The sequence below is a fragment of the Mandrillus leucophaeus genome, unplaced genomic scaffold (genome assembly GCF_000951045.1).
Source record: "Mandrillus leucophaeus isolate KB7577 unplaced genomic scaffold, Mleu.le_1.0 Scaffold897, whole genome shotgun sequence".
Classification (NCBI taxonomy): domain Eukaryota; kingdom Metazoa; phylum Chordata; class Mammalia; order Primates; family Cercopithecidae; genus Mandrillus; species Mandrillus leucophaeus.
The window spans coordinates 382642-406736 of record NW_012109774.1 but is presented as its reverse complement, the minus strand read 5'-3'; the positions used below and the strand labels follow the sequence as shown (position 1 = coordinate 406736).

The window sequence follows — 24095 nt, the reverse complement described above, 5'->3', positions numbered from 1 at the left end:
CTTCCTTTTGGACTTATATTATTTCCCCTTTATTAGATTATAGTGTTTTCTTTCTTTTTCTTTTTCTTTTTTTTTTTTTTTTTGCAGGGACACCATATAGGTGATCTTTTGCCCTTCTCCACCATGATCAAGAGGCTCATGATGTCAGTGTGCCCTATTTTGGTGGCTTTAAGTGTCATAGAATGTTTTAGGCAGTATCTTACAGATTTCTTCATATTTTTTTTTTATAATTAAAGAATGATCTGTTGGGTGATAGATACCTTTGCTTTCAAATATGACAACATGGTTAATAGGTAAAAAAGACTATTATGTTTTGTTTATGACTTTCACTGAAAGGAAGACAAGAAAGAAATCTAAAGCATGCCTCCAAGCATAAAAGTGAGTTGATAAAGGAAAAAGAAGAGCAGATACACTGCAGAAAACAGTTGGAAAATATAGTGATTAGAGTAATATGAAAGCATTTTTATTATATATTAATTTCCACTTAGATACATAAATTCTAGTTTTGATATAAAAAGAGAACACAACACCAATAATAAAAATTAAAAGTTATTGAAAATTCTAAAATTTTAATTTTAACTTACAAAACCTTGCTGTGGAGATATTATCAAAAAGTGGAAGGTTGAGGAGCATAAGTCACTTTATTAGAGGAGATACTTATAGCAATAAAATTCCTTGAGGTGTTTATATTTTACATTATCAAAAACATTATCATACAATAATATTGTCAAGATCTTCATTTGAAGTTGAGGTATTCATATGGATTTGAATGATTTTAAGATTAATTACATCAGAACTAACTATTGATATATATTTTAAGGTTTATGAAATACCATAGCAAGATTGAGCAAAAGGTATTTTATAGGTTACAGAAACTTATATTTGTATAACAATTTTAGTTTTTTTTTAAAAAAGTGTACTTGCTGTTATAACAATAAAGTTAAAATAGAGAAAATAAGAGGAACACATTAAAAGCTGTTACTGATTTTAAACAGATTACAACACTCTTTTATTCATATACACTTTCAACATATTGTTTTGATTTAAAATCTCAGAGGAAATTTACCTATATTATTCAGTAAAGTTGTCAAGAAGACGGTTGCATGTGTCTTAGCATAGATATTGAGAGAAAATCAGATGGAAGGTCTACATGCTGATGGCACGGTTTTTACAGATTTCATTTTACTGTGATTTTAGAACATTGGGAGGATGACTTCCTGTAATCTAATTAACTATTTCTCTCAATATAATTTATGCAGAAAAGAACGAGCACAGCAGGCCTGAACCACTACTATCCTCTGAAAGGCCTGCTTTCAAGGTTCGCTCCAGCTGGTATCTGAGAACTTAGATTTCAAGAGGATTCTCCTCATTAACTGATAAAAATTGACTCACTGTGCCTAAACTGTACAAACAATATGGTATATGCTGAACACAGTTTTCCTCTCTGGGAGTCTGAAATTTTGGTCTGTGTTAGACAGAGGCCTATGCGATCAACACCTAATAAAACTCCAGGCACTGAATCTCTAGTGAGCTTCCTTGGTTGACATTTCACACACTTTGTCACAACTCTTTGAAGGTAAAATAGTATGTTCAGTGGGAATCCACTGGAAGGGAACCCTTAGAAGTCTGTACCTGGTTTCCTTTGGACTTCGCCCCATAGGTCGTTTACCTTTTCTGATTTTGTTATGTATTATTTTGCCATAACAATTCATAGCCATTGGTAAAACTATATGGTGAGTCTTGTGGACTTTCCCAGTTCATCACTGAACTGGGCGTTAGTCTTGGGGATCATCCAACATAGCATTCTAATCAGAAGTCCTGAGGTGGTAGGGGAATGTAGAGATATGCTGTGCTCAGAAGCTGAAAGATCAGTATTGCTAAGATTTCATTCCACCCCAAATTAATCCATAGATGCACAACAATCACATTTAGAATCTCAGTAAATCCTGTGAAAATTGCAAAACAGATTCTAAAATTCATATGGAAATGCAACGGACCTACAATAGTCCAAACAATTTTGAAAAATAACAAAGTGAGAATAAGAGCACTATCTGATTTTAAGACTGATTACAAAGTTTATGCAAGGGCACAAAGGTAAGTCATTTGAGAAAGGATTGTCTTTGAATGAGTCAGATATGTGTACAAAAATGAAAACTTGTATTTGATGCATACCCCAAATGATATACAAAATTTCCTCAAAATGGATCACAAATCAAATTCAAACATTAAACTATAAAACTTTTTTTTTTTTTTTTTGAGATGGAGTCTCGCTCTGTCACCCAGGGTGGAGGGCAATGGTGCGATCTCGGCTCACTGCAACCTCCATCTCCCTGGTTCAAGTGATTCTCCTGACTCAGCCTCTCAGGTAGCTGGAATTACAGGCACCTGCCACCAGGCCTAGCTAATTTTTTCTATTTTTAGAAGAGACGGGTTTTCACTATGTTGGCCAGGCTGTTCTCAAACTCCTGACCTTGTGATCCACCTGCCTCAGCCTCCCAAAGTGCTGGGATTACAGGCGTGAGCCACCGAGCCCAGAAACTATAAAACTTCTATAAACAAACTTTGTTAATTAAAAATTTATTTGATAAAATATCAAAAACATAATTTCTCAAAGAACAAATTGAGAAACTAGACTTCATACAATTCCCTGCAAGACTGAGCTAAGATCATGCCACTGCACTCCAGCCTGAGTAACAGAATGAGACCCCGCTTCTATTTAAAAGAAAAAAAAAAAAGCCACTGTAGGATGTCTTATTAAAGGAATAAAAAGATGAACCATAACCCAGGAAAAAGTATGCAAATCATATCTGATAAAATATTATATATAGAATATTTAAAGAATTTTCAAAGTAAATTAAAAAAAAACTGGACAAATGATTTATACAGACAACCCACAAAAGAAAACGTATGAACAAAAAATGCTTAGTATTTTCAGTGCTTCAGAAAATGCACATTATAAACACAATGACACACCACAACACCTCTACTAGTACTGCTTGTGGAAATGTGAAATGGTAAAACTACTTTAGAAAACAATTTTGCAGTTTTATCTCTCCTATGACTCAGCCATTCTGCTCCTATGTGTTTGCTCAAGAGTAAAGGAAGAATATGTTGATACAAAGTCTTGTACATGAATGTTTACAGAAAATTTATTTTGCAATGGCCAAGAGCTGGAAAAAATTAAAATGTTAATTGGCAGGTAAATGTCTAAACAAAATTGGAGTATGTCTATTCAATGGAATAGTTCGAAATAATAATAAAAAATAATTATTGATTATGAAATACTATGGTTAATTATGTTGAGTACAAGATAATTAGGCTGAGTGAAAGAAACCAGACAGAAAATAAATACAAACTCTATGATTAACTTCAAAATTCTTGAAAGTCCCAAAAAATCTGATGTGTAAGGAATCAGATCACTGATGCTTATGTACTAGGTGGGGATAAGGAAGGACAACAAGATAGATTGCAAAAGGACATGAGAAAACATTTGACGAGTATAGATATATTCATTAATTTGTGGTGAGTATATACATATGCCAAACGTATCAAATTATACACTTTGTGTATGTACAGTTTATTATATCTCAATTATTCATTAATAAAGCATTAAAAAGAATACTCAACTGTATTTTCAAAATATATTTAATAAATGATTTGAGTTGACAAGTAGATAGAAACATATTCTGAGTGCTTAAATGCAAATAAAAATCAAACAAATATACGATATTATAATTTACATTGAGGGTTGTGTGATTTTTTTTTCTTCTTTGTTTTCCTTTTTTTTTCTTTTTGAGGCAAGGTCTTATTCTGTCATCTGGGCTGAAGGGCAGTGGAATGATCATAGCTCACTGCTTCCTTGAACTCCCGGTCTCAAGTTATCCTCTTGCCTCAGCCTCCCACATAGGTGAGATTACAGGTATGCACCATTAGGTTCGGCTATTTATTTTTATTTTTGTAGCAATTAGGTGTTGCTATGTTGCCCAGGCTAGTCTAGAACTCCTGGTCCCAAGCCATCCTCTTGCCTTGGCCTCCCAAATTGTTGAGATTTACAGGTGTGAGCTACCATGCCTGGCCAATAATTTTTTCTGAATGTTTGCAATATATGAAACATGATTATAGTCATGACAATTCACATACGCTATTATTAGGTTGGTGAAAAAGTAATTGTGGTTTTTGTCATTACTTTCAATGAGAAAATTGCAATTACTTTTGCACCAACCTATCATATGAAAAACATATTCTTAATATAATCTTAAAAATTTGAGCCTGCCATGCAAAATTGTGTGTGTGAGTGTGTGTGTGTGTGTGTGTGTGTGTGTGTGTGTATGTGTGAGAAGATCTTCCTACTCCATCACTGTGGCTAATTCTTGTGTGTTTCCATCACTCTTTCTGAACATTCTGACCCATATTGATATCTCTATTATGCCCTCTTCCCTTAAGCTCTTTCAGTGTTTCATTTGTTTTCTGATGGGACTCTGACTGATAAAGTGAATACTAGATGTGGACAGCAAGGAATAAAATCCCAGAGGATTCCACATAGTTTGGCTTGGGTGTCCAGGCAAATGGCATATGATTGACCATTTATATTGGAAAAGGATATTACTATATTTCTTTATATGTGTGTGCATTTTTACCTTCCCAGATCAATACTTGAAAAAAGATTCAGCAGCAGTATACATACTTACAGGGTTTTTACGATATTTTCTTGAAACACATTTATTCAGTCTAAATTCAAACCCCTGATAATAATACACTTCATAATAATTCAGACAGAATTTTTTCAGAGCATCTCTTATTTCCTCAAAAAAGAAAACAAAGGATTTTCACAAGATATCCGTAGAATAATATTTTTATTTATTGCTAGCTTTGGAGGTTAATTTGAGTATTATAACCATTGTTTTTTTCAAATAGTTTTAATATTGTATTTTCTAAAACTTGGAATGTATCCAATGAAAGAATCTATTTGTTAAAGCCAGAGGCACAAATGGAATATTAGCCGGCGTCAAGCTTCAATGCACATAAATTAAGCTACCTCATGCATGCTATATTTCTTTATATCTGTAACCTGGCCATTGGTCAGACAGACCTAGATGTAAAAAGAAAAAGGGTAGCCAAGTATTTGACTTAACTTTTTAAAAAGCACAAAAACTACTAATGGAAAGAAAAATAATTCTACATTTTCATTCACAGTTGATTTCAAGGCATAACGTTCTCAAATAAGCTTACTAAAAGGGACAACCTACATGTTTTTAATTAGGTGCCATAGAAAACTGGGTTAAAAATACACAATAGCCATATTAAACTTGAGATACCTAAGAAGTCGATGTTTCTAATAACAGCCAACTTTTAGAGATTGTTTTCAGATAAAAATGAAATGTTTATAATCTCTCTTAGCAAGTCCAGAGGAGCTTTGTCTCCAGAGTTAATTAATTGAGAGGGTCGACACATCATCAGGAAACAGGCATCTCCTCAAGTGACTTCCTCAATTTCTGTCTTAGTTGCCATAGTTTCAGGTTTCAGATTCAGACAGGAAAACATGTAGCAGAAGAGGAACTATTTATTTATGTATATATCTCTTACATCAGTGAAGAAACTTTTACCAAAGAATCCCCAGAAATTTTTCTCCAAGCTGCCCTGGCAAAAATTGTGTCACATAATCATGCCTAACTCAATCATTAGGAAAGGAGTGAAATACAAATAATTGGTTTTGATCCTATAAACTGCTTATAAAAAGAGTCACCCTTCTCTGATTCAACTGGGGGACTAAACGGGGAATAGTTTTTGAATAGAGTACCAATAAGGTGTGCTACATTTATCCACAATTATATCTTAAGTAAATGCTAAGGCCACTAAATCTTCCAAATATGTATGAGTAGACTTAAACTGTGTTTTTCTATAAGATATTTGAATTTGTACTTCATTGACATAAAAATATATAAAATAGAATGGGAAGGAAAAAGTGAAGTTTATAGAAGAATATGTATTGATATGGTTCTACTTCTTATTAGACACATCATCCCCTATTAACAAATGCACAGAGTATCTATATTTCATCTACAAAATATGTTATATTGGAAATGCATATTTCCAAAAGTATTGTTTTAGAAATATGCATTCTAACAGACAAGTGCAAAAACTGCCTATAAAATTCACAAAGTAAATTAAATTTATCTATCATCATTCTGTTAAATTGAAAAAGAGAGAAACAATGTCAATGTCACTCTAGAAATTCAAACTTCAAAATTGATATTTTTAGTAACTCATAGGTATTTTTAAAATATAGTTTTATATGAAAATACTTCTAGAATAAAAGAAAATTGCGAAGATAGTACAGTGATTTTTCCATATAACATATACCTGTTTCCCCCATTATTAACATCTTACATGCATATATGTGTTATATTAATGAACAAATGTTGTTACATTACTATCAATTAAAATTTGTACTCCATTCACATTTCATAGATTTTTTTTTTCTATTCTTACCTAATGTCCTTTTTCTGTTCCAGGATACCATACAGAATAGTACATCTCATTTACTCATTCTGTCTCATTAGGCAACTCTTTTCTGTGACAGTTTTCAGACTTTCCTTTTTTTGATGACTTTGACAGTTTTGAGGAGTACTAATTTAATATTTCATAAAATGTTCCTCAATTGATATTTTGCTGATTATTATTAGACTGGGGTTATGAATGAAGTTTCTGTCTCATCACATGCTATTAAAGAAACATTATCAATGTGACTTATCATTGGTGACAGTCATCTTGATCATGTGTGGAGGTAGTGTATGTCAGGTTTCTCCACTGTAACGTTATTCTTTATTACCTTTACATACTGTATTCTCTGGAAAAAAGTCCCTATGCACAGCCTACACTTAAGGAGAGGGGAGTTGTACTCTATCTCCATAAGGATGGAATAACTGGCATAAATACTTTCGAATTCTTCTACATGGGAAATTTGTCTGTTCCCCATCATTTATTGGTATATTTAATTATTTATATCAATCATTTCATAGAATTTTTTGAATAAATGTTTCAAAAAAGGAAAGAGAGTTAAAGGGATTTGGTTTAGGCAATTTACACATATTTTTAACAGTTAAAGGAATTTAAATTTTACCGCAATTTAGAATTTTGCTATCATCAAATTATTCCTTATTGCCAACTTGTACCACCTTATTGGCACTCTGGCCTCCTCTCTCTCAGGTCCTAGTTATCTTCTAAAATCCTAGTTATCTTCTAAAAATTACAGGAAACTGATTTTAGAAAACAGAATACAAGTTCTACCTATGAAATTCTATAATCCTAGAACTAATTAATCTATAAACCATGTCATACATGCCTTCCAGTCGCAAGAAAGACATGGTTTTGTTTTTTGAGTGCTAAATACATCTCAGAGTTCAAGAGAAACTGTTAAAAAGTGAGAAAAAGTTATGCAAAGAGCAGTTCAAAAGTAGCTGTGACAATACAAGCCATTATTCGTTTAATTTCTATCTGTCCACCTTAATCCTATAAAAGTCCACTGCGTGATAGGTGTAAGAATTAAACATGCCAGTAGCTCAAATTTACTTAAATTGCTTTAAAGCTACTCTAATTATATATCCATCATTTGAAAAGAACAAGGAATCATTTTCAGAGAAAAAGCAACATTCTCTTGACTCACATCGATACACAGGTGTTAAGCTCCTTCAACTTTAACAACAGAGTACATGTCTTATCTTCAAATTTACTATACTTTATGACTCTGTACCTAATCAACTCCATAGATTTTTTTCCCACTCTTACTACTTTCTATGGAGTTTAACCTAAAATAGCATGCCATGCAACACTCGAGGAAATTTTGGTTGTAAGAGCAGCAAAAAAAAAAAAAAAAAGATTAACTCATGGTCACAGAAGTTATTTAAATCTTTACTTAAGTAAAATAATGTGTCTAACTAAGCACCAGACTTATCACAGATATGTCCTTTTGGTCATTATTTTAATTTAGGATACCTTTATGTAGAACATGCAGAGACAATTCAATTCCCTTTAAATTAATTGTACTTTGAACTCAGTTGAGTTTGCTTTTCAGATTTAAATATTCTGTTGCTTAATGTGTGAAATTATTTGAGACTTGTGCTCCTGGACAAAATAATTTGAACTTGAATCAGCCAACAGAAGCAACAGTTCTATAATTCATTGTTATATCCACTTTTGGCTAAATAGTGAAGATGTCTAAAGTAGCATATACAGTGGTGTGTGTGTGTGTGTATATATATATATATAGAATACTCAAATGAAATATTTCTCTCAGATTTTAATATAACAACACCCATGTTTATGGTGAGGAAAATGTTTGCCTTTAGTTTGTAATATAACTGATTATGCTTACCTCTTTGTCTTGGTGACTGAGAAGAAAAACTAATTGGTATGTCATTTCTATGAATACAAACAGAGTTTTAAGACATTTACTTATTGTGAAAATTATACCATAGGTGTTTTTATTTGAATTTGAATGTCTTTCCAAGTATTTTCTGTTTGATTTATAAAGCCTTATACACCATGGATATTTAGAAATAAAACTAGGACAAAAGCCATAACTTGGTGGCTTATGTAAATAGCTGAATTTGTTTTCTTCTGCTGTACTCTACTTCATCAGGAAACTAGAATGGCGATAGAAAGGGGGTAAATATGTCAGTAGGAGCATGTTTCTGTAGAACCAGGTTATATTGAAGTTATCTGCAGAGCTCTTCCATCTTGAGATGCTTAAATATTTTATACAGTAACTTGGGTGGATTTGATGTAGAAAGAAAAATTTTGGCAGTTTTGATATTTTATCTGACATTCTGTCCAGATTGTGAGTTCTACCATCCTGCCCTCTGTGAGTCCACCATACCCTTTTCCTCTTCACTCTTGAGTTTCTGTGTTGATAGAGATTCTTTTATTTTTGTTTAACAGGTAATTTTTTATGAGGCTCTATTTGATTTCCAAAATACGCTTCATATGTTACCTCCTTACCTTGCTGCTACCATTATAAGTCATTTTTAGAGATCACCACTTTTATTTTCTGACTGCGAACATTCATGCCTTTCTTGAAAGCTTCACATCTCACAATCCATATTTAAAATCAATATTTCTTAGCCCCAGTGAACTGGAAGTGCAATAGTTACAGAGTGCTACCAACGGGTCATACAGATACAGCATTTCCGATAAGTATGAAATTCTTTCCGAAAACACTACCCAGCACATGAGTTATGTCATAGGTCATATAACTGTTATTTCCCCACTTGGATTGTGCACTTTGAAGCCATTTTAAGATGTGGAAAACAAGTTAAATAAATGTAAGCAAGGGGGTTTGATTACAAGGTTCTAAATATATTTTGTTTAACTGAATTTGGCAAGTAAAATAGTAATTCATAAAAATAATCCAAAAAGTCCTATTACATCATTTTTGAATTAGTCAAATTTGTCAGTTAATCAAAAATGCTCATTAATCAGAAAGCAGAGTGCATAGCCCAGGAAAATACATGAAAATAATTAATGACATATATTTCCAAGTAGTATTTACATTTTTCAGGCATGGATCTATCAGGAATAAACTTATATTTTAGACGAATGCAAAATAGTTTTTATATTTTTCTTGTAAGACTGAATCCCATTACCAGTCTTTAGAATTTCTTTACTGACTTTTATTTTGCGTTATCCTCTCCTCTCACCACACCTAAACATTTCTGTAGGGAAAAAAATATGAGGTGGGACAGATTCATCAGACTCATGTAAGTGCCATTTGACTAGGACATTTTCTCTGGTTGAGTATTGTGACAGGAGTGCAATAATAGCCAGAATATGCAGAGACTAAGACTCAAGTTCACAGTCCAAAGGAATCAGTGACCAAGGTATTCCTTCAGAAAGTCTTCAGCATGCAGTCCACTTCCGGCTAAAATGTGTATTCCTGGTTGGATTGCACTAATATCCGTCAACTGAAGGAGACAAAGTGTTTAAAATTAAAGTGCTTAGTGTTGCCATTATAAGCATCCTTTCCCAAGCATAATGGGAAAGTGAACTCTTCATTAAAAATGGCAAAATGGTAATTTGCAGAAGTCTTAAGAAGGGTGCAACGACAGGATTGTTTTGCTTGTTTTTATTTGCTTGTTTTCCCCCACACTATCAGCAAATCATATCAGCTCTACCAAACTTTAAATGGAAGATATTAACAAATAGTTAAAATGGAAGTAAAATAGTGTTTTCAAAGAAAGGTATTATTTAAAAACATTTAGGAAATTGGTGCTTCAGTTGCTTAAATTATAAGATAAAGTTGAATATTGTGAGGCATAGCTAAGATTTGCATGGAAAATTCTGGAAAATGCTACTAATTGAATATTGTAATATTTTTATGATTCATCTTTAGATAAATATGATAAAATAAAATTAAACTTAAAATTATGAAATTATGAATGTGCAAGTCTGAGGATGACATTTTAAATAGTGCCAAGAAGCATCAATCACAATTCTCCATTTGGGTATCATCTATATAACTTCTTCAGGCTACTCATGATTTGATATACAACAATATTAATTGTAAGAAAAAATATATATGATGGCAGTTGTTACTAGGTCAATGGAAAGTCGTGCTTTTCACTCAATGTGGCAATGACATCAGTAATTATGAGTAGCACTGCCTTTCGTATTAAGCAGACAGAATGCTGAATAACTCTAGATCTAGTAGAAAAGATGTCAAAATGTCCATGGAAAAATTAGCCCATTATTTTACATCTTATAATAATTTTGTTGACATGTAGCTAAGGTGCCATTTCTGTATCTGACAATATGATGTTGACTACCTACCTATCTCAGAATATTGCTGTAAGGACCAATTAAGATAAAACATGACAAAATCATGAATATAATACACAATAAAAACCCATCTCAAATACACAAGGTAGCACAATTATAAGCTAGTTTTTTAAAAAACGCACCATTATATAGGTATACCAAATCATACATATGAATTAAAAAACACATTATAATGCTGAAACATATGATAAATTGGACTCAAAATTAATAAATGATTGATAAGCAAAGTGAATATATGCTCCCAGTTCTCAGATGTTATTTTTATTCTTATGAAAGATTGTGCAAAGGATTTGAACTTATAAAATCACATATTCTGCATAATCATCATAATTGAGTGTTTGCTACATGCTAAACTTTATGCTAAACTAGTTTAATTTTACAAGTTTACTTCTTAAAGTAACCCTCTCACTTAAAGACTATTATTTTCCCTTTCTTACATTTAAGGAATCTTAAGACTTCAGAAAGTTAAGTAATTTGACCAAGATCCATAACTGTAAAATGGGGAAGCCCAAGAGATATTTCAAGTACTTAATAAGAAACAAGAAATAGGTGCATGCCAATTAGAATAAATGTCCAAGAATCAGAATGAACTTTGGGCTGCCCACATCACACTGAGTGGTAGTTGCATATCAATTCAAGGGAAGGTCAAAATAGGTCCTGCATATCTAGTATCAAATTCTACACACCACACTTACAAATACAAAGGAATAAAGTGTATAAGTGTTTTCAAAGTACAGGTGGAAAAATCCTAAGAAAATATAGCGAACCTTATGATTAAAGTAGGAAAATACATAGCAGGTACCCTGAACATTTGGAAGAGTGGTGACTGAAATCAATTCAATGATCCAATTCCCAGATTTTAACAAAGTAAAGGAAAATGAAAACAATTATAAGACTGAGAGCAACAGAAAAATAAAATCCAAACAGATTGTTTAAGAAAGTAAAGTTGATTATGGGACCCGAGAGATTTTTCTTACTTCGAAACCCAGAAAATAACTGTGACTTACACTATGATAGATACATAACCCTTACTCCTAAATATTAAAAGTCACATAGCTATTTCTTTTGCAGTCTCTCTATTAAGCCTCATGGCACAAAGCCAAAACACTGTTCAATAACAACAATAAAAAGCTTCATAACAGTCACAAAATAGAAATCGTTTTTATTGTCTATTTTGGCACAATATTTTTTCCCAAATTCGTTTTATATGATAGTACTCAATGTTTTACACACACACACACACACACACACAATTTTAAACATATATATGCACAAACGAAACAAGGTTTCCTGCTAAAATGATGGAAAGGTAAGGATTTGATGGTGACATACAAATTATGTTATTGATTTTATTTTCATTACTTTTTTAATTGAATATACAGGTTGTTTAAACATCCTCTGAAAATTGCTTAAATCTATACTTTTAAACAATGGGTAATAATAATACATAAAACTAGTCTTTGAAGACTCAGTTTCGTAAATCGAGAATAGAATTTTCCATCTATTAAAAGCCTTAAGTTTAAAACTAATAATGTCGTAATGTGCTTGCATAATTCATGCCACTTGAATTAAACCAGTAATAAAAATGAAACAATAATTTACTTTTAATTACAATAAAAATTCTGAAAGGAGTTTAAATGGTAAAGTCCAGGTTGATATACACTTTTTAATATTAAAGCAGGACATTAAATATCTCAGCCCCTATGTGTGTATATTTATTTCATTCAAATGTTTGGCAGTAAGCAGAAGCTATCTTAACATTTCTTAGCATGTACGAAGACTTTAATTAACTTCAGTGGCACACAACCTTTTTTCACAAGGAAGTTAACACTTCAATATGATTAAAGGTCTGCCATTTGGCAGTTTAATTTCCTACCCCTCTTCTTAATACCACTACTAGATGGACAGCTTCCTTTATTTAAACTTTGTCCTTATCAGTTCTCTACAGGAACTGACATTTTGTTAGTAACCTTGCAATTCCATCTCCCATATTTGTTAGAACTCTATTTTCTTACAAATCAATGAACACAGTATATTTTCAAGTATGTCAGGATAGTAGGGACTATGTAAGAGATAAACTAGGAGGAAATTTCTATCAGTATAAAAGCAACTGAAAAATACAGTGAACCTCAGTGCATCCTTTTCAAATATATTATAGTTTTTCTTTTCTTTTCAAAATGTGAACATCCATTTTTGGCTGTGATTCAAATCCTAATGTGTGTGCCAGTGGATTCAAAATCAATATCTGTTGTTTTCAAAATTTGGTTCTATTCTTAAATGAGGAAACACTAGGCAATATGTGTGTGTGTGTGTATATATATATATATATAGTACATATATCAAATATATATCAAATATATACTTTATATATATATATCTCAAAAGGTATGTTTGTACCAAAATAAGATAACAAAAATTTGTATTTAGTGATAAATTTGAAGACCCTTAAAGGCAAGGAACACGTACAATTCGGCATATTGTTTTTCAGACCTCATCATAAGGCATAGTACATAGTAAACATATAAATATATTAAAACTTGAGAGTTGTTCAGTGTATTCACAGGACAAAGACCGACAGGCATTAATATAGTTGAATTGTCAGGCACCATTGCTACCTAAAGGGAGCTAGCATTAGATGGGGAGAAACTATGAACCAAACCTGCACTGAACCACTATATAGCAATATGAGAGTCGGTTTAAGCTATTCAAACTATTTTGAGAGCAAGACAGCTATGAGTCACTTCGATGAACTCCTATCATAACTGATACTCTATAAAAGTACACAAATCTGATAGAGACAATATCAGTCAATTCATGTTCTGACGTTCCTATTCCAGTAACAGAGTCCACAACTTACTATTGATCATTTTAAGGTAACTTTTACCTCATTGATTGGGCAGCATTAAGAAATTTAGAGGCTTTGAATATATATCTGTGTACCCGTATTAATTTAAAGCAGACCAACACATTTGTGATCTATCTCAAGAAGATTTTATAAATGCTTATTTGAAATATGAAATATGTAATTCTCAAAAAAATTAGTTTTTCTGCTTTGCACATGCTTAGCATAGAAAAGCGTTCCTCTGTAAAATGTATAATGTTCAGGATGGAATATCTGAAGTTCTAGACATTGCTACCTCTCTAGGTGATTTGAACGTAAGATATTGTAAGGCCTAATTATCTTTTCTTCTCTGACCTCATGCTTCTGAGGATGATTCATAGAATAACTACTGAATAACTTCAACTTCACTATGCCGAATCAAAGGCTTACTGAAGATTAAATGAATAATATCTCAGTTTTCATTTCTATTCAACCTAAGAGAAAAATGAAACTCCATAACAGGAGATGCATTAGGCATAGGAAAATGCTCACAAAGCTGTTTTTCAGTCAATTTGACACATCAAAACTGAGAATGCCAAAAAGTGTATAGTGATACATAGATTTTGCTACTTTTAAAAACAAAAGTAAAGAACTTTTACATTACGCCCTGCTCCATATAATCCTGTGTGTTGCCAAATTGGTTTAAAGGTTTATGACATTTTAAGCTGTATTCTACCAGTTTTTTATACAGATGGTTCCTGACTTATCAGGGTTTGATTTTCAATTTTTGGACATTATGATGGCATGAAAGTGATATGCATTCACTGTATTCCTTGACTGACAAAGAAGGTAGCACATCCAGATAAATCCATTGCAAGCTAAGGAGCATGGATATATATAGTTTACATGGTATCTTTTTCTAATACACACTGTGACTCTCTTCATGCCATAAGTGCTCAAATATTGTTAGCAGAATTATGACTTGATTTTGAAAAACTGATATACAATTTTATAAGTACTGATATACAATCTGAATTCCAACTAAGTATTTTATTTACAATTTAAGATACCAATTATAAAACAGCACTACTTTAAAACACACACTGTTGCCAAAAATGGACCTTTGCTCTTTACAAATGGCTAAGATCACAGACAGATTTTCTAGCAGAAAACGGTGAAGAAAACCCAATAGAAAGCCTTAAAAGAAAAAAATTTGAAATTGCTCATACTGCTAATTAAGAATTTAGAAAAATGACATGAACTTCATATTAAGTATATCATAATTTCTCTAACACCAGTGTAAATGTTCTTTCCATTTCTGAGCTGTTACAATGTGGGAAAAACTGACCTTATGGTGTCTTTTATTTTAAGTAAAGAAATTAACTTCATACCTTAAAAGTAGTCATCATTGTTTCACAACCTTGTTATTATCCCAAATAGTTCCAAGAATTATTATTTTTAAAAATTCTTTTGACACAAACACCTTACTGGATTTTTACTCTATTGTACGTATTGCTAAGTATTAACCTTTTCATGAGTATATTTTTTTCTTTTAAGAAAACTTCTTTTGAACTGTTATCACCATTGCTGTCTCTCAATGATACCAAGGCCATTTTTACCAATTACCTAGTAATAACAGTAATAATAATAATATTAAAAGCCTACATATTTGTTTTAGTTCTTACTGAATTTCTCTGAAGAACTTGATCTAATTGCTTCTCATCTAATTTTTTGGACTTCGGGTAACAAATGTTGGATGAGTTAAATAGAGAGAGTATTTCCTGTATCTTACTACGTACAATTTTTTACTACATAAAATTCTATAAAAGATTATTTTTTCAATCAAACACTATTAAACTAAAATCATTGAAGCTTATCTCAAACATTCATTCTAAGCCCGCTTTATTCATGTACTTTGTCCTTAATTTCTAAGTTAATAAGATAAATTACCTACATCTGATTCCTTCAAATCTTACACATTTTTCCGAGTTCATAAAATATTATACATTGAAATCATTTAAAAACACTCTGACCTATCTCTATTAAACACATTGCTTCTAGAGCTAATAATTAACTATCAATCATTGACATAGTTGATCCTCCTTAGTTTCACCAAAGCTTCTCAAATCTTAAGATTAAAAAATATATATATTCTTAAATAGCTGGAATTTTACATCTATTCCCTCTCATTCATTTTTTTTTTTTTCTGTTTTCTGGGATATATTTATTTTTAGCTTTCCTTAAAGAAAAGTCTTAGATATTAGTTAGCTGTTGAGTTAGGTAGATAGTGCAGTTACCTCCCATGCTTCCCTTTCTGTGCAGCTGATCACTCGTCCTTTTCTATTGTTATAATTTGTTACATTGCATATGACAAAAAGCAAGATACTTGTCTTATGCCATGCCTGCAATTTTTCCAATAACACCCCATAAATATTTTCCTCATCTAACACATTTCTGTAAACTCACAACTAAAAATTTAAGGTATTGGAGCACAGGCCAAAGTGGTAGTGGCAGCTGAGAGGCATTTTTGTATCCTGTCTGCCCTCTACAAAGCAGAGCCAAATCTGGGTCATTATATTCAGCAGGGAGTTTTGAAACACCTTCCAACTTTGTACAGCAGGATGCTGAGTGTCTTTTGACCTAGTTTTACACACAGGAAATGCAAGACTGCCAGACCATAGAGCCTGGAAGTGTTAGGTTCTTAGATCTATATCTTTTAGTTGCTGAAAGGATTCCTAAAATGTTAGCTTCATGATTCTTCCCTTTCCAGGAAACAATAATGTAATTATGCTTGCTACCTCTTGGCTCAGAGGTAACTATTCCTCCATATGACTGTTTCAGGTTGTATGCAAATTGAAATTGACCAAGATGGTCTTAATATTTGCCTCAATTTCACTAAACTTTGGACAGAATTCTTCCTGACTCTAAGCTGACCCTTCTTATTTCAGACTACTCATTTTAAAAAAACATGGAATTGTAATTTTTTCTCTAATCTTTTGAGATGTTAAGTCTTTTTAAAAACCTCTTGCTAGTTTTACAACCCAGTAATTTTTTTCCCCCAAAGGCCTGAACATCATACCTTTGAAATGTAAACATCAAGGGAAATAGCTCCCCTATGCCTCAGTTTCTGGAGGAGAGTAGAAGCCTAACTTGGGTGAACACGTTGCTTCAAGTTGTAAAACTATCCTCTCGCAAAGATGAGAAAGTTTACTTTTTCTTTGGTAAAACCAACTAACAAACACAGATGGGCCTGTGCTCTCCCTCTGACCTTGGCACTTAAAAATCCTCCCTTCCTTCATTTCAGTAAACTTCAGACTGAGTTTGGGTCTCTCTCCTAATGCAATATCCTTGAATAAAGTCTTCTTTACCTGTTTAACTTTGTCTAGTATGATTTTCTCCATCAAAATATTACTTTAAAACTGGTAAGACCAAAAAATGTCTAAGTATTTTCCTCACATTGATGCTTTGAGATTAAGCAGCCAGAGTATGTGGACTTTTTTTTTTTTTCCAGTAAGCTTATTTACTGAGTATTATCTTAGTGTTAGCAAATCCTTCTCCAGTGTAAGTGAAATCCTTAAAGAGGACAGAGTCCTCATCGTTCCCAGGTGTTTGGGCTCCAGTGACTGATCTTCACAATGTCATCTCATTTTTCTGTTAGCAGAAATGCTGTAAAAATAAAACTCCTTAAACTACATTCCTGCTGCTTTGATAACTAGGCTAGAACCTGTCTATCTTCATCTCACACTAGTATTAAGAATTTAGGTAAAATGAACCACATTCCATCTATAAGAAATAATACATAAAACAAACCATCAATATATACTGTCTGCATTGGTTTCTTTCACAAGATTTTATGTCCTCCTCTTCTGGCTAAATGTAAACAGTTATTAAAAAGTGTAAGCCCTGATAATGCTCTGTGTGTTTTACGCCTTCTAACTCTCTTAACATTTGGCATTATATCACATTTACGTCCTCATCTACATCTTCTGTTCATTTGGTCTGAGAGCTTCACGAGGGCAAATACATAGATTTGTTAGTTATTCTCTACATACACAATTAATACTTGCATACTGAGTAAAATTCAACAAATATTTGCTACAATGGCAAAATTATTTGAATGCACCAATAACACAATACAATGATCAACAGAAGATGTCAACATAGTAGATCAGAAAAAAAAAAACTTCAAAAATATCATTTGCACAACTCTAAGTATCTCTTGTCCATTTCAAATGATTTGTTAAGTCCACATTAAACATTCTGTGAAAGTTTTTACATTAAAGTAAGACATTTCAGGGAAAAAGTTATTTGAACCCATCATTTCCAAAAGAAAAGACAATTAGAATCTCCTTTCTTTCCTAAGCAAACATGGTCATAAACAAATTTTTATTCAATAATTTGTATCCACCCTGTTTCTCTCCCAGGTTCTACTGTTTACTTATTTATGTAAGCCAGTTTAAATCCTTTGTGGAAGAATGAAATGTATATGCATACATATATACATTTGTAATTTCACTGATAATAAAAAGTTAGTCTGATTTTGATCTACTAAATAGTATTCAACTGAAAAGATACAGAATTTTTTTAAAAGCTTTAAATCCCGTACTTAAAGGAAATGAGCTAAAATTTAAAAGACATCAGTATGATGTTACAATTACTTTGCCATACCTGTATATGCAAATTGGACAAGGTCCCAGAGAGCATTGGGGTCTATGCCTTCCATTTTGATCTCCTCTTGCTTGGCTTCACAAACATCACTTGTAAACATGGCCGCAAAATAGTCGGAGACTGAACTCAGAACAAGCCTGAAAGAGTCACAGGTTCTAATTTAGGTCGTGAATGTAAGGCAGAAAATCACTGTGTCAACCAGAATGCAACGCAGAGCACAGAATCAATCTATTGATCAATCAGTTAATGCATTTTATTTATTGCCTCATGAGTTGTACTTTACAAAACTGATTGAATAAATCTTCCCCTAACTTTTCGTAATAGAGCATTCTCATACATTTTCTTCTATCACTTTAAAGATGTTTTTTCTTTCACATTTAGGGCTTCAGGCTTTTTAAATAATACATTATAGTTTTCTTTATATAATGACCCACCTTCCACCATGCTAACTTTCCCCATTGAACTATCGTGAATTTGAACGCATAATGTATATTGATCTGCTGGTGAGATTTTTATTACGTTTTGTTTATTTGCCTGTTCTTGTGCCAATAAAATAGTATTTTAAAAATATATATCTGTCTTTATAACCCATAAGGCAAATCCCTTTCTGTAATATTTTAAATTTAACTATTAGTTACATTTTATTATTTAATAAGTAGAGTTTTAGGCTTTCAAGTCTTAAGTAATATTTTAAGTTTTAAAAATAATTCCTAAAGCATTTTGATTTAAAAATGCTTTAACTTTTTTATTTTATTTGGGGAGATTTGGTATAATTTTCATACGAATTCATTCCATCTAAAAGTATAAAATATCTATCCCTATATTCAGGATACTTTGTTTCCTTTCCAATTTTAAAGTTTTCCTGAAAATTGCTATATAGATTTTTGGTTGATTCTTATATCATTACAATTTTGTTGGCTTTGTATATACTATCTACTTTTTATTCTATTTTTGTTGGTTTGTTTTTCTGTTATAATTTATTGAGAAATTCATAGATTCATCCTTTATCTGGTACATCTGGTGAATTATTTTTACTAGTTCTTTTGATTCTGCTATTTCTTTTTACATTTAAGTAGATGACTACATCATCTGCAAGTGATATTCTTTTGACCTATTCCTGTTCATTCTGTATAACGCCTCTTCTTTCTCTTTCTTTACAACCTCATCTACCACCTCCAGTGCTGTGACAGAGGCGTTTTGTGTTGTTTTCTATATTAACAGGAATGCATCTAAAATTTCTCTCTTCAGTATGATTCCTGCTGAATATATTTGGAATATAAGTTTTACTAAGTCAGAAAAACCTCTTTAATTTCTAGTTTTGCAAACAATTTTTATAATATTTGGGTATTAAAATTTATAATGTTTGAATGATACTTTTAAAATGAAAAAAATATTAAGATATTTTCAAGTATAATTATAAGATAAATAAATCTCTAATTTTATTTTCTTGTATTTTCCAGATTTTTGAATCGAGGTTATAGTGGTCTCATAATATGAGCTGGGAGTTACAACCTTTTAATGTTGTGTAACAACTTTTAGAATAAAGCAATTACTTTTTCCTTTAAGATCTTTCAGAAATTACCTGAAAAACCGTCTACATTTGGCTATTTTGAAGAAGACTTTTCTAATATCATTTCCATTATTTACTAACTCACAAAGCTTATTCAAATGCTTTATTTCTTCATATATTCACTTTTGCATTTTAAATTTTCCAAAGATTTTTTCACTTTATTTAAATCCTAACATTAATTTATTTATCTATAATTTCAACATTTTTTTAAAGACAGTATCTCATTCTGTTGTCTAGGATGTTGTTCTGTGGCATGATGATAGCTCATAGCAGCCTTGAACCCCGGGGCTCAAAGCAATCTGCTTGCCTCAGGCTCCTGAGCTGGGACAACATGCACAAACCAGCACACCCAGCATGGGTTCTAAAATGTTTAATGTATATTGTTCACAAAATTACATTTGGTTTTAGTTGTACCAATTTATATTTGTTTTCAATTTGTTCTATTTGTTCTTTGGATAAATCTTTACACAGTAATTATTTCATATCATTCATTATGTTGACTACATGTTTTTCACATGTGTGTATGCACATACATGTGTGTTTAAAGTGGTTGCTCTATGGCAGGAACCAGAAATTTGTTTTCTATAAAGGGCCAAATAGGAAATATTTTACATGTTGAGAATGATACACATCATCTCTGTTGCATATTTTCCTTTAAAAAAAACTCAATCAATTGAAAATTCAAAAATGAATTTTAGCTTATGGTCTACACAAAAACGAGTTGCACAGCAGATTCGGCCCCTGCTCGGATATTTGGTAAATTTGTCCAGAGATCACATTAACCAATAACAGTCTACCTTCATGGATATTGTAAGAAATTTGCAAGATAAAACACTCCCTCTGCTAGTCAAAAATCTAAAAGAAGAACATAATCGTGATAGCAAAAATATATTTAAATTTACTGTGTTTTTCACAATTTTCGATGCTTTCCGTTCATTTTCGAAGTCGACTTTAATCTGATCTCAATATTGGAAGAAATATCCTTAGTTATTTCTTGTACTATAAGTCTGATGGCAAAAAATAAAAAAATATATATACAGCTTTCATTTATTTGAAGATGATTTTATGTAGTTACGTGTCTAGTACGTTTTAAAAGTTATTTACACATGTTATAGAATTCTAGGGTGAGTTTTTTTTTTTGAAATTGAAATATAGAATTTCATTATAAATTAGACACCACTCCTGGAGTTTTTTTTTTGTCAATTTGTTTGTTTGTTTGTTTTAAAAATAAGGTCTTGCTTTGTCACCCAGGCTGGAGTCCAATAACACAATCATAGCTCATTGGCACCTCAAACTCCTGGGCCCAAGTAATTCTTCTGCCTGAGCCTCTCAAGCAGCTAGGACCACAAGCATTCACTACCATGCCTAGCTAGTTTTTGTATTTTTTCTAGGCAGGGTCTTGCTATGTTGCCCAGACTGGTCTGGAGCTCCTGGCCTCGAGTAATTGTCCTGACTCAGCCTACCAAAGCATTGGGATTACAGGTACGAGACACTACACCCAGACCACCTTGTTTTTAATAGAAAGCTAGCTTTCATTCTTACAGTTGTTCTTCTGATGCAATATGCCCTTTCTTTTTGTTTTCAACTTTTTTCTTTTGATCTTAGGGTTTTAGTTATTTAGCTATAAGTGGGACTTAATATTTACTCGCCATATGATTTTCTGTACTTCCTGGAGCAGTGAATGGATCTTTGAAAGCAGTTTTTGAAAATTATCTGCAAATAATTACTCATATTTTCACCAAATTAACTCTCTGACACATTCTAGGACTCAAATTGCATATATGGTTCAACAACTGAGAATGCTACATAGACTATTCAATCTTAATTCATTTTACACTCAATTTTTGTTTTGCTCTCTGCTTTACTTTAGGTAATTTCTAATCAGTTGAATTTTCTCAAATGTCTTTATATTCCCAATTGCTTTATTCTTTGTTATCTATCTTTTCCTATAAATATTTTGTATTATTTATGATAGTTACTTTTTTTTTTCTTTTCTAATACTTTAAAGATCATGGTCATCTCTTGGTCAATTTCCATTGACTGATTTTTATTTGAGCCATCGATAACATTCTCCTACTTTTTCCATTTACAGTCAAATTTGATTGTATAACAGATATTGTAATTCCCCAACAAAAAAGTAGAGGCTAAGAAGGGAACTGGCCTTTAGTTCTTAGGTGTTGTTATTTGTTCTCTGTTTTGTTTTGTTTTAGTTGTTATTGGTATATTCACAGCTTTTTGATGGCTTTAAAAATAAAGTAAAATTATTTGGTTTATCTGATAGAAAATTTAATTACAAATACAAGTATGCCTTATTTTATTGCATTTCACTTTACGGTGCTTTTCAGATGTTGCAATTAAAAAAAAATAATTGAAGGCTTAAAGCAACTCATTATCTAGCAATCCCATCAGCACCATTTTTCCAACAGCATGTGCTCGCTTCATGTATCTTCGTCACATTTTGGTCATTCTGGCAATATTCCAAATATTTTATTGTTATTATGTCTGTTACATTAATGTGTGACTAGTGATCTTTGATGTTACAATTGTTCTTGTGTGGGGGTGTCATAAACCCATATCAGACAATAAACTCAATAAGTACTGTTCTGACTGCTTCACTAAATGGCCACCCCCTCATTACTCCCCTTCTCCATGGGTCTCCCTATTCCCCGAGACACAATATTTAAAACTAGGCCAACTAGTAACCCTGCAATGCCCTATAAGTGTCCAAATGAATGGAAGCGTTGCATGTCTCTCACTTTAAATCAAAAGCTGGAAATGATTAAGTTTAGTGAGGGAGACATGTAGAAAGTGGAACAAGAGCAAAAGCTAAACCTCTTGTGCCAAACACTTAGTCAAGTTGTGAATGCAAAGGAAAAATTCTTGAAGTGAATTAAAAGTGCTACTCTAGTGAACATATGAATAATAAGAAAGCACAACAGACTTATTCCTGCAATGGAGAAAGTGAATGATCTGGATAGAAGATGAAACCTGCCACAACATTTCCTTGAGCCAAAGCCTAATCCAGAGCAAGGCCTTAACTCTTTCAATTTCATGAAGGCTGAGAGAGGTGAAGAAATTGCAGAAGAAAAGTACAAAGTTGGCAGAAGTTAGTTTATGAAGTTTAAGGAAAGAAGTCTTCTCCATAACATAAAAGTACAAAGTGAAACAGCAAGTGGGTTGGTGCAAAAGTTATTATGGTTTTTGCCATTATTTTTAATGTCAAAAACAGCAATTAATTTTGTCCCAACCTAATAGAAGCTGCAGCTTCTATGATCATTGATGAAAGTGGCTACACTAAACAACAAATTTTTCAATGTTGACCATATATTTAAAGAAGATATCATCTAGGATTTTCATAGTTAGAGAGAAGTCAATGGCTGGCTTCTAAGCTTCAAAGGACAGGCTAACTCTCTTTTTAGGGACTACTGCACCAGTGAGTTTAAATTGAAGTCAATGCTCATTATCATTCTGAAAATCCTAGAGCTCTTAAGAATTACATTACCTCAAAGATGGCCGAATAGGAACAGCTCCAGTCTCCAACTCCCCGCGCCAGCAACACAGAAGACAGGTGATTTCTGCATTTTCAACTGAGGTACTGGGTTTATCTCACTAGGGAGTGCCTGACAATCAGTGCTGGTCAGCTGCTGCAGCCCGACCAGCCAGAGCTGAAGCAGGGCAAGGCATCGCCTCACCTGGGAAGCGCAAGGGGGAAGGGAATCCCTTTCCCTAGCCAGGGGAACTGAGACACACAACACCTGGAAAATCGGGTAACTCCCACCCCAACACTGTGCTCTACCAAGGATCTTAGCAAACAGGCACACCAGGAGACTATATCCCACACCTGGCCGGGAGGGTCCCACGCCCACGGAGCCTCCATCATTGCTAGCACAGCAGTCTGCGATCTGGCTGCAAGGCAGCAGCGAGACTGGGGGAGGGGCGCCCGCCATTGCTGAGGCTTAAGTAGATAAACAAAGCTGCTGTGAAGCTTGAAGTGGGTGGAGCTCACAGCAGCTCAAGGAGTCCTGCCTGTCTCTGTAGACTCCATCTCTGGGGACAGGGCACAGCTAAACAACAACAACAACAAAAAGCAGCTGAAACCTCTGCAGACGCAAACGACTCTGTCTGACAGCTTTGAAGTGAGCAGTGGATCTCCCAACACGGAGGTTGAGATCTGAGAACGGACAGACTACCTGCTCAAGTGGG

General features: G+C 32.8%; 1 protein-coding gene across 3 annotated transcripts in view; it reads right to left on the bottom strand.

Moving 5' to 3' along the window:
• Positions 1 to 24095, bottom strand: part of KLHL1 (kelch-like family member 1) — a 478878-nt gene that overhangs the window by 287158 nt on the left and 167625 nt on the right. For all 3 annotated transcript variants that reach the window (XM_011969523.1, XM_011969520.1, XM_011969521.1), the window contains one exon: positions 18323 to 18459. In XM_011969523.1, coding sequence (XP_011824913.1) covers positions 18323 to 18459 — 137 coding nt within the window. The remainder of the gene's footprint in view (positions 1 to 18322; positions 18460 to 24095) is intronic.